Consider the following 14,604-nt stretch of genomic DNA (forward strand, 5'->3'; position numbering starts at 1 on the left):
ATCATCTCCTCGATCCATGAATGACGATCATCCATCCCACTTGTACTGTACATGCGTTTGAATGCATTGTTGTGGGTACTTGTTTCTTTTCTTCTTGTTTGGTTGATTAGGTTTTTCAACGAGTTGGTCGCGTTGAAAAGGATGAAAGTCTACACTGCAGTGCCTCGTTTCAGAGACGCGCTAACACGTACTACCCGCTCTAACAGCCCCTCCCGAAAAGATAACGTTTTGATCGACCAACGATCATCTGACCTCGTCATTCTTCTTTTTGGATCTGACAATGTGGTGTATAACGTTACCTGCAACAGAAGGATGCAGGGCCAGATAATTGTAGATCCACTTGAAGCAACATGGTGCATCACAGCGTACATAGTCTTCAAGTAAATAGCGCAGCGCTTCACAACATTCTGGTCGTAAAAACAGCGCAACACTTTCTCTGTCCCGCAACCTCTATCGATACTCAAGGCTCGATACGCCTCTTGGTATCAAGCTACGTTCGGAACACGTCCAGTGACTTGAAGTCTTTCGACGATCCGCCGACCTGCGTTCTGACCCTTACCCAAGAGCGAACGGCAATGGCATCGTGTCAGCCACATCGCAATGGTTGTTCCGCTAAACACTTTGGCAACCCGTCTGTTAAGCAAACTGTTTCAAGACTAGCAGTATCCCGTCTTCGAGAGCTCACTCTTCCTCGCTGTCTGAGTTCTTCTGACGCTCATTGACTGCTTACAGTCACGATGTCGACGAACATACAATCACGTGATTCTTCTTTGGACTAAGCTCAAGTCCGAAGTTAACCTCGATTGCTGTCCAAGTTCGATCAAGGAGGCAGGCATGAGCCTTCCTTATCTGTTTCATCGGGCTTGGAACCCCTTTCGCCGAGCTCTATCATCCAACATGTTTCCCTGAACAGCACAAGTCTGATGCATACATGAGCAATGGACGAGCAAGAGCACGAGATTGCACGCGTGAAACGCTATTGCTTTGTGTTTTTTTTTTACAGTACTGTAATGTGGTATGATCGTTGAATCCAAGACGCATGATGGTCACTAATATATCGAGGCAGAGCCGATACAACGGGGATGATATTCGAGATCTGGTGCGGAACCACCACTATCTGATTCGACTTAGCGACGAGTCATCCATTACACCATTACTCGAGAACGGATTCACAGCGAGTGACGACGAATTCGACCGACCGATCTCCGGACCGAACTGGAAGAGAAACTACCACAATAAACGAGGGGATACGAAATGGGTGTATCGCAAGGACAACCTGAAGGATATAGTCGCACATGTTGCTGGAGGGTGGGCAGGATACGGGAATGGCTCTGCTTCAAAATGGATTTCGACATCTGCGGATTTTCATTGGGCAATCTGGGAGATCGCAAGACGTATCAAAGTGCTTGGAAGAGACGAGGTGTTCATGTCGGTGATTCAACGAAGGGAAAGATACTCTCGACGATACAAAGGTACCAAGGATATTCATTTCGAGGCGACACCCTTGCTGGGACGACATCTCGACGGTCTGAGTCATTCTTCGGACGATATCGAATCGGTCAACAAAGCTATCGCGGTAGCAGGTCGCTCCGCCGAGGTCCTTTACTACGGCAGGATATTTGGAAAAGACATCATAGAGACTACAGCCTGGACAAGAGATGTGAGTCACGGGTCTTCTCGCTTCTTCATAGGTGATACTCGACTATCGAACTGAACCCGAGCTGCATCAAAACGCTGAGCGACGGCACCGGCTGACTTCAACTATCACATGTACACCCATGTCAGTCAACCCCCTGCAAGATACCACAATACTGCTTCATTCCGAGGAAACGATGGCTTCCAGGTCAATCGTGGATCGACCGACTGATCTTTGATCCCAGATACGATAGTGCATGGGCGGCGGAGCAGAGAATGGATCAAAGACGAGAACAGATTGCTCAATCGAGGTCTTAGCTACCACACATCGTGTCCGTTCATACACAGTACCATTTTTGATACTTGAATATAAACATGCCGGAGAACTCAACAAGAAAAATGATGAGGAAAACTCAGTGGAAACATATGGGATGAAGTCGATTGGGTAATGGGTTTTTCTACTGCTTCTGGGCTGTCAAACAAGTTGTTCCCAAAACCATGAGAAGGTTGCAAAACAGGATGCGTGGACTGCGCGGATTGCACGAATTGAGCCGTGGACAATGACCCCTTATGTGAATTGTAGTATGCAGACTGTTCAGATGGGTTCGAAGGCACAAATGGTGGGGCGTCTTCACCAGAACCATAGGTCGGATTTCGAGGAAGTTCAGAATCGTGGTTCCCCAGGGGGTGCTGAAGATACAATGAGCTATGATTGGGGCTGTAGGTCGGATCCTGAGCATGCACGAAGTTGGAACCTTGGACTGGCTGCAGATGGTAAGATGGAGATGTATTGGAGAAATAAAAGGACGTGTCGCTTTCTCCATACATACAGACATCCTCAGCATACATCTCATGCGCAGACATAGCCAATCCGACCTGAGGAGGGCTAAACAAGTTTCCCGACGGTGACATTTGCGCAGGTGGGCGGGATTCATGTTGGATTGGGATTTGTGACCTATTGTTTCGGCGCGATGGCGGGTGCGAGTTGTACTCTCCAACAAACTGGGCCGGATCAGAGAAATGCCCAGAGTATCGTTGCTGAGCCGCGGGCTGTTGAGGTTGTGTTCCGTCAGACATGGAAGGGTACTGTGTTTGTTGGTAGCCCACACTGGACTGCTCTGGGCTCTTGATGGCGAGAGGCCTCAGCTCTGTGCGTTCGTTAGTTGGGTGCTGGCTAGTTGTAGCGAATCTTCTCTGGGCGCCTGCAGTGTGTTGAGGTGTGAACGGTTCATTCTCTCTCAATTCTCGATGCCTCCCTGGTTCTGAGAATTTCAACCGAGACCGCTCATGGTCTGACATGTGGAGACTGGGTCCTATTCCCAGTTCCGTTTTCGAGCTGCCCCACCACGCCGTAGCCAGGATCCGTGAGATCAGAGCGGTACCTGTTGGTGTAATGTAGAAGCTCCCAGTTCGAAGAGGGATGGACTTTCTAGATAGAGCGTAATTGGCATGCTTGCCGCTTCCTAAGTGTCCTTCCCAGGTGAAAGACCTCGTCCACTCAGTCAATTGATCATTGTTTCTGACTTCCTTGGTGATGTGCGCAAGCCAACCCCTCTGCATGTCATTGCAGTATTCTAGGGGCAGGAGTTGTGATCAGCTCAAGACACGGTGAAGAGGAGCAGAAGCTTCATTTGATCCTTTATGAACATCAGCATTAGGTCCACTGTGACTCACTTTCATATGTTTCCTCCCAGGTCTCGCCCACTTCGAGAGGCACTTGCTCTGAGAACTTGGACGTCGACATGCTGATGACAAAGAGAAGGCGCAAATGTAACGAGTTGAGTGATCAGTGATCGTAGGGGTGGCGTGTGATAGAGAAAGAGTAGAAGCGCTATCAGATCAGAGTGTGGGATTTGATGATAAGTTACCGTACGAGGAGGAAAAGGCAGAATTGAACGACTTTGCCACCTCAATATCCAGATCGACCTGGGTGGAACGATAGTGGCAATGATAATAATCCTTTGTTGAGCTGTCACATGAAGAAGGAGAGATTTATCCTAAAGCGCACACTTCATAACATTCCCCTTGAGACGCCATGAAACGGACGATATCATCCAGCGTCATACCAAAGCTATCAGGAGGCAACTTTCCACAGGAACACACAAAGGTAACTATCTTTGCTGGCAGGTTGAAACGTCGAGAATTGCGTGTCTCAAGACAACTCGCATAATCATCTCGCCACCGGCTGCTTGCCCACGATAGTTTGCCCTCTTCTTTCTCACATGAATGCCGTCCAAGGACTGCACTTCATCCAATGCTGTATAAACAAAGAATCAGGCTATAATGACTCTTCATCTGCATGTTGCCTCTGCTCCTCGTCACACTTCAAGTGACGTGGGGCAATGGGGGCAGATGACTGCGTGCGCCCCCATTTCCAGCCAAAATCTCTTCAAATATACATATGTCTGCCCTTTGTAGGCGCTCTGGTTAGCCATCGTCAACTCGCGTTACACTAAAATCATGATGCACGGTGGTAACAGTTGAAGCGGCGAATACCTCTGTATGCGACTTGGCATTAGGTGAGGGATGATGTGTAGATCCATGCAAATGCTATATTATGTTGTGTATGTTATTACAAGATGGTGTGTCGACGTCCTCTCTCGTTCCCTCGATCAATATCTCCCTTTTTGTCTATCTATATATATGTTGTACTACCTTTTTATTCCGATGTCCTTTACGCCTTGACTTCCACTCTTCTCAACTCATCCTCCTCACCAATTTTTTCGTCCTTCTTCTTGGCCGCTTGTAACCAACCCGCCGCATTCTTGTGTACCAACATCAAACCCAAAACCGCTGGGAGATACCACAGCGAAACGAAGAATAACCGCTTCGCATTTTTCTCCGTTGTCTGTTTGTAGAACCGCCAAGCATCTCTTACAAAAATCGCATTTGGCAGAGCTGACGTCAAGGCGAAAGACCAATCGACGCTTCCTGACAGAGGTCCGAGAATCGCTGTGAAGGGTACGAGAAGGATAGCGTGTCGAAGTGAGACTAAAGCGTTAAGTCTCGGTGAAAGGACTGAAAGCATCGGATAGCCTGATAGCGCATAGAATGGTCGGATCATATGTGATAATGCGTTGAAGTGGGGGAATTGCCAGGAGAAGAGAAGAACGAAGAGGGTCAAAGGCGTGAGGGGATTAGGTAATGATGGCAAGTCAGATCCAGGCGTATGGAGAAGGAGCGGTTGTTCGGGTGTAGGCCACAACGATCCACCGGTAGCGGTCCAGCCCATAAGAGGCGTGATGGCACCGACAACAGCTCCGACCCAAGTGTTGGCCACAGAGAATCGTTTCATCGGCGTGTATACCCCAGCGTAGAGTATCAGATTGCCGACACCCAGGACCGCAGTCGTAGGGTTACATCCGTACCAGAGGATAATACCGCCCAGAACCGTGCATACTGCGCCGAACATGGCAGCGTGGAAGGGACTGACTCGTCGAGTCACAAGCGGTCGCACTCGAGTTCGGGGTGTTTGAGCATCGATTGGTGCTTCGAGGATTTGGTTGAAGGTATTGGCCGCAGCGGATGTGAGCAGTGTTCCGACGGTAAGATTGAGCAGAAGGGGAATAGACAGCGGAAGAGGTGACAAAGCCAGACCAGTCGTCGCAGTCAGAGTCATGAGAATCGTCAGATTTCTCTTCGATAGCTGCGCATACACCCCAAGAAGACGCTTGAAAGTTAGAGGGGTCAAAGGTCGGTACGCGGAAACCGGTGCAGCGGGAGCAGTAGGGTGAGGGATGTCGAGATCAGGAAGGACTGGTACAGGAGCATTGGCGGCGCCATAGACAGTCTTGAATGGTGGGGAGTACGGAGCAGGTTGCGCAGAGAAGAACGGCCTTTCAACAGCTGAAGTATGCGATTGACGAGCTGATGTGTGTGCTTGACGCTTCTGTTGACCTGAGAATGGCGAGGCAGAGATGGCCGTTCGCTTTTTGTTCGACGTTGAGGCACTGACCGTCGCAGAAGCAGCAGCAGTGGCATTAGGAGCGGGCACGGACTCGGCTTCTTCCTCGATAGGAGGAGGCGCTTCCGGCTCTCCCACAGCGATCTTTGCGAGTTGACCGTCAACCATGGTCCTGAATTTACCATGTTTTCGAGTGATGAGGTCATTGAAAGTTCCGTCTTCTACCACAGCACCGCCTTCGAGGAGGACGACTCGGTCGGCAGAAGCGATAGAGGACAGTCTGTGGGCGATGAGGATGACAGTGATGTCCGAGTTGGCGAATAGATCGTTGAGAGCGGCGTTGACCTACACCAAAGTCAGCATTAGACCAGCCGAAGCTAAAACTGTACATACTGCTCGTTCTGATTCCGAATCAAGCGCACTGGTCGCCTCGTCCATCAACAAGACTGAAGGGTTGCCGACCAAAGCTCGAGCGATCGCAATCCTCTGTCTCTGTCCACCTGATAAGCTGTTCTTGGTAACTTCAGGAAGGTCAGTCCAGCTTTTCTTGTACTGCTTCCGACGAACTCACTCAGAGTGTCGTAGCCCTGAGGCAAGTTGTCGATGAAGTCACAATGGGCAACTTGCGCAGCACGCTTAATGTCATCTCGAGTAGCCTTTGGATGTCCATACGCGATGTTCTCCTCGATGGTACCACCGAAAAGAATTGGGTCCTGCTGCACCACACCAATCCTAGATCGCCATGATTCGGGGACGAAAGAGCGAATGTCTTGGCCATCAAAGAGCACTTTGCCAGATGTGGGATCGTAGAATCGGAGAAGCAAAAGCTGAATGGAGGACTTTCCACTACCACTCCCACCACTGCGGCATTGTCAGCGGCTGTCACCTATTTCAGACAAGAGAAAGTCAATGTATTACGTACACCAAAGCAATACGCTCTCCCTTGTCGATTCGCAGATTGAGTCCATTCAAGACCTTGGACTCGGGTCGAGATGGATAAGCAAACTCGACACCTCGAAGTTCAATAGACCCAGCTCGCGATTCGTGGACGTGTTCTCCGACTGACAGCGGGATAGGCGATGGGATGGCATGAAGACCGATGATACGTTGGGAAGCACCCACACCCTTCATCAGGCCGGTGAAGAAACCGGCAAGGGCTAAGAAAAGGTTAGCGGGTGCAAAGCGCAAACTGTGAACTCTGACACTCACTGTTCAAACTCCATTCGATCCAGTTGACGTAGATAAAGAGCGAGGTCATATCTCCGACCGAGATTTCTCCTCTCTTGACCAGCACACCTCCATAAATCAACAGTCCGATCATCCCCAGATCTCCTGCAACTTCGTTCGCACCCTGGAACAGCCCGTTGGCGAAGGTCTCCCTTTTCTGCAAACCATACACTCCATCCACCTTGGCAGCATACAACGCTTGTTCCGACAATTGTGTGTTGGAAGCAGTGACTGTTCGATGAGCCGACAATCTCTCCTCTGCAAGCTTGCTCATTCCTCCCATAGCCTCCTGAGTTCGAAGCGAGAGCTTTCGGATGAATCGACCGTAGAAGAAGGTGCCGATAGCGATGGGCGGGATGATGCAGAGCATGACAACGGTGAGTGTCGGCGAGATGATCCACATTGCACCGATACCTGCTCCTGCTCCAAGAATGGCCTTGAGTCCTTCACCGAGGTTCTCGCTCAGACTTTGTCCGACAATAGATGTGTCTTGACCAAGTCGGGAGAGCGCATCTCCAACACCGGCAGTCTCGATGTGGGAAGGGGGCATAGCAAGGTATTTCGAGTAGGTCATGTTCCTGCGTCGACAAGAATCAGCATCGACAACACACACGCTTCATGTGACGCGAGCGTCTTTGACTTGTACTCACCTGATGCGCGCAACAGTCCTCTGACCAGCTAATCTGAGAGTGATACTGCGTCCAGAGTTTGCCGCAGCTCCGATCAAAAGCAAGATAGCCAGAGCTGCTGTAGCTTGTTCTAGCGGTAATCCAAATAACAAGGTCGCTTCCGATCCAGGAGCAAAGAAATCGATAATTCTTCCGATAGCCCATGGTATAGACAGATTGACAGCGGTAGAGACGGTGAGACAGGCGACACCGACGGTCAATAAAGGCCATTGTGGTTTTGCCAGTGATAACAATTTCAAGATGGAAGAAGCGTCAGGTTTGGCATCTTTGCCAGACGTGGATGTAGTCACAGCAGTAGCGGAAGGTGGACTGATCGGTGCTGGCGGATGTATAGGGATAGGCGAAGGGGCTTTGGAGTCATCCTCTATTTCTTCAGGTTGTGATTCGGATCGTTTGGCGGATTCTTTACCTTTACTTTTGGGATCGGCGGTATTGGAGTTGAATCGCACATGTCGGAGGCTTGTTTGGGATGTTGAAGCATGGCAAGGTCGAGGTATTGACCCGACAGAGAAGGCGATCGTGGTTACACCCTGTGAGCGGTGATTTCTTGAACACGAAGTGAAAGATCGAAGATTCGGCAACAAGACAGACACAGACGGTTGTGCCGAAGACCGTATCCGCGGGATGGTAAGAACGAGTGACCTCGCAAGTCCTAAACCTTCTCGAGTCGCCATGATGGCGAGCAGCGTTCAGGTAGGAGATCCGGCGGACTATAGAGGGGAAGGACCGGAGATGAAAAGGGGGTGACTGGATATGATGGACTATGTTGGACGGATATAAGATCGCTCCGACTTTTTGTTACGAGTACGAGAGAGAGAGAGAGCCGTTCCCCCAAGTGCAACTGCGGTTTCATTCGGTGTAAGTGGGAGGATCAGTTACACCTTTACGAAATATCAACAATTCGACGAGGGGAATCAGATAAAAGTTGACGACCACTGTTGAAACACCTATTCATTCAACTACTCATAGTGATCGACCACTCATTGCATCCAACTACCTACTGTATAGCCAACGCCGCCCAAGATGGTCAACTCTTCTCTCAGAAGTGAGTGTTGTTACACACTTGACGTACTGACTCGGTATGCTAATCATGTCATTTCCTTTCAGATGCTATGGCTCGACGAAACCATAAAGAACGAGCTCAACCTCTCAATCGAGCGAAATTCGGTCTTCTCGAGAAACACAAGGACTATGTCCTCCGTGCCCGAGACTACAAGAGCAAACAAGATCGGATCCGTAAGCTGCGAGAGAAGGCAGCTTTCAGGAACAAGGATGAGTTCTATTGGGGTATGGTGAAGGACAAGACGAAGGGTGGTGTAGCGGTGGCGGATAGAGGGAACGAGAGTCTTTCAACGGATTTGGTGAAGATTTTGAAGACCCAGGATCTGGGTTATGTCAGAGTACAGATTGCAAAGGACGAAAAGGTGAGTCAGCTGGCCACTTCAATGGAGATTGATGGCCCAAGAATGCTCGCTCATCGATCTTTTGGCATTGCTTTCAACAGAAAATTACCAAGTTGAGAGCGGAGCTGGAGATCACTGCGCCCGTCGCTGGACCTAGCTCGGAATGGACTGCTGCATCAGAACTAGCAGAGGTGGAAAAGCTCGCAGAGATGGGTATCGTCCTTCAACCGAGAGACGTCTCAGGAGGCAGAAAGGGCAAAGGCAAAGGAAAGGCTCCGGCGGCAGGACACGTCGTCTTTGTGGACGGAAGAACAGAATGTGAGTGAAGCGTATCTCATTCGAAAGCTGACAGTGTAGTCGAGTCATATGGTCGATCAGACGACGAAGAGGAGAATGAAGCGTCTGGCAGTGGCGGACAGCAAGAGGTAGTAGATCTTGGATGGGCAGCGCCGACACCTTCAAAGAAGCGAAAGGAGAAACAGCCTGAGCCTGTCGTCGAGATAGATCAAGAAGCAATTGAGGAAGAAGCGAGAGTGAGTCATGCCATACCTCTCTTATTGCGCAGCTCAGAGTACTGATGTGTCCCGGCTACAGGCACACCGACTCGAACTGCTTACAGATCTATCAGCCTACCTCGCCCGTCTCAAATTACTCCGCCAAGCCGAAGCCAAACTCTCCACCACGAAATCACTCATGGGTAAAGGTGCCGCTACAAAGGCCCGACAAGCTGGATTTGTGGAAGACGAGAATGCGCCAGAGGATAGGAATGGCGAGAAGAAGAGATATCAGGCGAAGATGTGGAAGTGGAAGTTGGAGAGGAGAAGGTAGTGTTCTCAATCTGAGCGAAGAGAGTTGGCTCTTCTGTACATTACATTACCTACCATTACATGGCCCGTCATGCATCATATCGATGTTATGCCTTCTCTCGTGCATGAGCTTGATACACTTAACTACTTGTGCATTACATACCAAGGGTTTGAGGATCTATTTTGAATCATTACGTCACGTGGTCTACTTCATTCCCCGTACCGGGCGGTGACTTCCTCATCTTTCAACATCACGAAAACAAAAAAGTAGACGTCGACCTCATCTTTATCTTCCCATCATCTAATCTCGCGCCTGTTTCCCCTGTTCGCACGTACAGACGGTGAGGGTGATTGACATGCCGCCTCGTAAACGCACTACGGCTTCTGCGCCACCGCGATCACGAGAAGATGAAGATGGTAACGGTGTCGAACTATCCCCAAGTGGCAAAGGTTCGACCTCGTTGCTTTCGACTCCTAAACCACGAGGTGCACCAGCTGGATTGAGACAGAGGATGAAAGCGAAGGTTGGAGAACTGGAGAAGGACGTAGAGGAGATCAGTGTCAAGTTGAAGAAGAGGGTAAGTAAGGGGTGTGTCCTCAAACATTCATTGTCAACAAGGATGATTTGATAGAAGAGCTGACGAGATTGTATCCGATGCGCATAGGAGGATGGCCATTACAGTGTAAGCCTTGCGATTCCCCCACCTCTTATATCGAGGAGAGAACGCTGACCTTCTCCCCTTACTCAGCTCTTCGGTATGTCGCTCAGCGCTGTCTACACGTGAAACATCTTACTGACCTCTTAGCAGCTCCCGGAACACCATTCAACGAGATCGGTGAGTCAGCGTAAGCTTCCCCGTCCGTACATTCCAGCTGACTCTCCGGAATATAGATCTGAGCGAGTCATCGTTCTTCAAACACCACGATCATCAACATGACCTCCCTCAACCGAAAAGTTGGAAAGCATGGGTGTTTGGTAGAAAGGTGCGGTTGATGCGTACTACTCCGAGTGAAGGGAAGCATAAGCTGATCTGACTGCGTCGGACGAGACAGTTCTTCTTCCCTGCGTGAGCTGGATCTCCTGACTGTCTTACGTCGAAAGTCGGTCCAAGCTCATCTTGTCCTCTCATGCAGCGGTGTGCTTTTCGGTATCGCGATAGCGCTTTGGGCAATGGACTTTACAGCTTTACCGTGAGCTTCATTGCTGCGCCCCGTCCCAACAAAGACATCTAGGCTCACAATCACCGACGGTCACAGGTCTGACATGAGAGACATCTGGCAAACCCTTCCTACCGCGCTGGACCCTCGAGACTTGTTGGCCAATCTCACGATGGTGGAAGGTGAGAGTCATTCATCTTGTGTTGCCCACATTTCCCCCCTGCATTCCTTCGTCCTGTATACGTCAATCGTGCCGCAGTGTTCTGACTCAAGGTTTCACTAGGTGCTCGAAAAGCCCTCGAGAATCGAGATTTCACGGTAGGCGAAGAACTTGTCGCGACGTATGGGCTGGAGAAACACCACCCTATCATCCTCATACCCGGTATCGTGTCTACTGGGCTAGAGAGCTGGGGTACGGAATCGGTAGCGAGGGGTTTCTTTAGGAAGAGGTTATGGGTATGTTTGAGTGATGGTTGCTGAGAAGGGGAACTAGCAAGCTAACGGTACCGCGAGTGTAGGGGACTGCAACTATGATTCGAGCAGTTTTGAGTAACAAGTAAGTCTAGCAGGAGATCGTTGTGGAAATCGGGCTGACTTGTCGTAGGGAGCGATGGATTCAAGCATTGAGTGTTGACCCAGAGACGGGACTGGATCCACCGGGGTTCAAGATCAGAGCTGCACAGGGGCTGGACGCTGCGGTGCGTGTCTCACATGGTGTGCTCGATGGAGGTGCTGATTACTTCATTACTGTAGTCTGAGTTCATACAAGGTCAGCTGACTGATTATCGACAGGATCGTTTGAAGCTGACAATGTCTTGTAGGGTACTGGATTTGGCAGAAGATCGTGGAGAACCTGGCCACACTGGGATATGACACCAACTCCATGGACATGGCTGCTTATGATTGGTGAGTTGTCTTCGTGCTTTGCTCTGTAAGTGAACGTGTAACTGAATAGCAACCACGACTAGGCGATTGGCATATTACAATCTTGAAACGAGAGATGCGTACTTTACGCGATTGAAGGGGAAAATCGAGGTAATGCATAGACATAACAAGCAGAAAGTGGTGCTGTGCTCTCATTCGTGAGTGGAGTGTCCCTCTTTCCATCTGGATAGTAAGTGCTGATCAGACGGCCGCGTCTTTGCAGCATGGGCGGAACGGTTCTTCTTGTGAGTAGACATCCAGTCGGAAAGGAGATCATGTGCTGATGCCTCCTTTTGTAGTACTTGTCAGTGATATTATCAAGTGCCATTCGGCGAGTAAGCTGACATCATGCAGCTTGAAATGGGTCGAATCCGACCCGACAGAGAACGGCTTTGGCGGAGGAGGTGGAGTGGCCTGGGTTGAGGTGAGCTCCCGGGGGAGGGAGTACTCGCAGAGGAGCAGCACTCACACTGATTTCAGGAACACATCGAGAGCTGGATCAATGTGGCGGGTACTATGCTCGGTGTCTCGAAGGCTATGACGGCGTTCTTGTCGGGCGAAATGAGAGATACTGTAGAATTGGTAAGCGGCGTTTTTCAGGAAACCGAATCAGAGTCAGGCTGATGACTGTCACAGCATCCGGCGGGATCTTGGGTACTCGAAAAGTTCTTTTCCAGAAGGGAAAGGGCCAAACTGTTCCGACATTGGCCCGGAGCCAGTTCCATGTGGATGAAGGTATGTTGTCAGCTCGCTACCAAAGGTTCCCAGCTGAATGGATGTCTTCGTTCCACAAGGGTGGAAACAGAATATGGGGTCATCACGAGGCCGCACCAGACGACCCGCCAGATGCAACTGATACCCACGGACGATTCTTCTCCTTCCGACATCCGGACGTGTCATCAGATGAAGCTGGTCTGACCAAGTCTACTGTTTCACCGAATTTGACGCTGGACGATGCGGGACCTTATGTACTCACACATACACCGCCAGCTTTCCAGAGGATGATGGAGATGAACTACAGTTGCGGGTTCGAGACGGAGGAGAAGAAGTTGAAGGAAAACGATCGAGACCATCGCAAGGTGAGTTTGCCCGACCTTGCCCTCTCACGCAAATGATGTCGCTAACATTGTCTCTGTAGTGGACAAATCCTCTCGAAGTCAGGTGGGCGCCAAGAGTGTAACGCAGTGCTAGGGGCGTCTCGTGCTGACCACTTCGCAGACTGCCGGAAGCTCCATCATTGAAGATATACTGTCTTTATGGATACGGCAAGGAGACTGAGGTCAGCTGTCATCCTGCCTTCGAATCGTGAACCCTAAGCTGACTGATTCCTCGTAGCGATCGTACTGGTATATGCAAGGAGAATATGAGCATGATGACACCCGAGCAGATGGAGCTGAGGATACGGCATATGTGAGCGACCTTTGCCCCGATTCAGCACGGCACTTCCCATCTGTGTATGTGAAGACGTGAGGAGCTGACATCATACGATCACCCTCAGTGCGACGCCGCAGACCCTTCAAACCAATGCGACAACTCCACGACTCAACGTACTGCACTCGATTTCCCCCTCGCTCGAAAGCACTGGATCGATTCAGCTATCACGGTGAAAGGCTCGTTACCCGAAGTCAGATCAGGAGTCAAATTCACAGATGGTGATGGGACTATACCGGTTCTGAGTTTGGGAAGTATGTGCGTGAGAGGGTGGAATGGGACTACGAGGTGGAACCCAGGTGGGATCAAGGTTGTGACCCAGGGTGAGTGTGACTGCTTCGTATTGATCACTTGCTGTGTACTTGACACGCAAGTGGTCAGAGCGTCTCCTGACATAGACCAAGGCTGACGCGTTCTACTGCAGAGTACAAGCATTCACCTGAGGTGTTGGATCTTCGAGGTGGTGCTCAAACGTGAGTCAGACGTTGTATTTCCGAATCGGCGAACGAATAGCGGAAGCTCATACATCCTGATCTAGCGCCGACCACGTCGATATCCTTGGCTCTTCGCCGCTCAACGCTGCTATCCTCAAGATTGCAGCGGGTAGAGGTGATCTCGTGAAGCAACAGATTGGATCGCAGATCTTTGACTATACAGAGAAGATGGAATGGGATTAGATAGATTTCGTTTATGGACATGGACGTGGACGTGAACATGAATATAGAGACGCATGAAAGTAATGACGTTATGCCGAACGACTAAGATGAGGTTATCGTAATGGGTACATAGCTCATTCTGCGGCAGACCTTTATCATGTCAGTATAACTAATGCACAGTTGCGGTTTCCAGACGTGTCAAGTGGCATGGCCACTGTTTTTTATGCTATGGATTGATGAATGACCTCATCCAATGGGTTAGTCTCCCCTAAGACACGACCTATTAATTACCCCCTTAAATGGAGTACGCGATTAATATTGCCCAGCAACCCACCCGATGTGACGAATCTGTTTACGCGACTGAGTTTTGTGCAGGTTAACTAATGTTCGTTTACGAGCCACACTTGTGCTGAGCCCTTCTCCCTTCTCGTTACCATACAACCCCTGATCTTATCCTTGCTACATTCACTCAAACATTACAGTTTCCTACTATACCAACACATACATACACCCAATCAATCGCGTCCCAAAGTCTTCTTGTACATGTACATTGCATACATCGACATCATTTACATTGCATTGCATTGGATCTTTGTTTCGTAGATAGTTATAATCGACTTGATCTGTAAAATCAACGCGTCGTATAGCTTTTTCCGCACTGATCACCAACCCTTTTACATCTCGCCACGATCGGTCCCATACGACGCACCTACCAACATTACCTACATCTTCCCTTCCCTCCTCTTTCTCTTGCGTCTTTGATTCAACGTA

General features: G+C 49.9%; 5 protein-coding genes across 5 annotated transcripts; 3 read left to right on the plus strand and 2 right to left on the minus strand.

The window, feature by feature from the left end:
• Nucleotides 1–1,042: 1,042 nt before the first annotated feature.
• On the plus strand, nt 1,043–1,953 carry CI109_101515 (uncharacterized protein; the record flags this gene model as incomplete). Its single annotated transcript, XM_032002540.1, has 2 exons — nt 1,043–1,660; nt 1,786–1,953. 2 exons carry the CDS (start codon nt 1,043–1,045, stop codon nt 1,951–1,953), a joined length of 786 nt encoding a protein of 261 aa, XP_031863477.1.
• Nucleotides 1,954–2,341: 388 nt separating this feature from the next.
• Nucleotides 2,342–3,379, minus strand: CI109_101516 (uncharacterized protein; the record flags this gene model as incomplete). The annotated part of the gene is made up of 3 exons (XM_065966987.1): nt 2,342–2,400; nt 2,466–3,209; nt 3,310–3,379. 3 exons carry the CDS (start codon nt 3,377–3,379, stop codon nt 2,342–2,344), a joined length of 873 nt encoding a protein of 290 aa, XP_065823059.1.
• A 930-nt stretch (nt 3,380–4,309) lies between these two features.
• CI109_101517 (protoheme IX farnesyltransferase) lies at nt 4,310–8,129 on the minus strand (the record flags this gene model as incomplete). Its single annotated transcript, XM_032002538.1, has 6 exons — nt 4,310–5,884; nt 5,933–6,060; nt 6,111–6,400; nt 6,462–6,696; nt 6,749–7,344; nt 7,417–8,129. The coding sequence occupies 6 exons, from the start codon at nt 8,127–8,129 to the stop codon at nt 4,310–4,312; spliced, it is 3,537 nt and encodes a 1,178-aa protein (XP_031863475.1).
• A 349-nt stretch (nt 8,130–8,478) lies between these two features.
• On the plus strand, nt 8,479–9,686 carry CI109_101518 (uncharacterized protein; the record flags this gene model as incomplete). Its single annotated transcript, XM_065966988.1, has 5 exons — nt 8,479–8,500; nt 8,563–8,879; nt 8,960–9,176; nt 9,237–9,391; nt 9,453–9,686. The coding sequence occupies 5 exons, from the start codon at nt 8,479–8,481 to the stop codon at nt 9,684–9,686; spliced, it is 945 nt and encodes a 314-aa protein (XP_065823060.1).
• Nucleotides 9,687–10,020: 334 nt separating this feature from the next.
• CI109_101519 (uncharacterized protein) lies at nt 10,021–13,854 on the plus strand (the record flags this gene model as incomplete). Its single annotated transcript, XM_065966989.1, has 24 exons — nt 10,021–10,242; nt 10,330–10,347; nt 10,414–10,420; nt 10,471–10,500; nt 10,557–10,648; nt 10,718–10,731; nt 10,799–10,855; nt 10,922–11,004; nt 11,106–11,278; nt 11,341–11,378; nt 11,427–11,520; nt 11,576–11,591; nt 11,644–11,728; nt 11,791–11,904; nt 12,101–12,170; nt 12,227–12,328; nt 12,383–12,481; nt 12,541–12,825; nt 12,885–12,907; nt 12,965–13,025; nt 13,082–13,156; nt 13,245–13,500; nt 13,602–13,650; nt 13,716–13,854. 24 exons carry the CDS (start codon nt 10,021–10,023, stop codon nt 13,852–13,854), a joined length of 2,202 nt encoding a protein of 733 aa, XP_065823061.1.
• Between the last annotated feature and the right edge of the window lie 750 nt (nt 13,855–14,604).

The sequence above is a fragment of the Kwoniella shandongensis genome, chromosome 3 (genome assembly GCF_008629635.2).
Source record: "Kwoniella shandongensis chromosome 3, complete sequence".
NCBI lineage: Eukaryota > Fungi > Basidiomycota > Tremellomycetes > Tremellales > Cryptococcaceae > Kwoniella > Kwoniella shandongensis.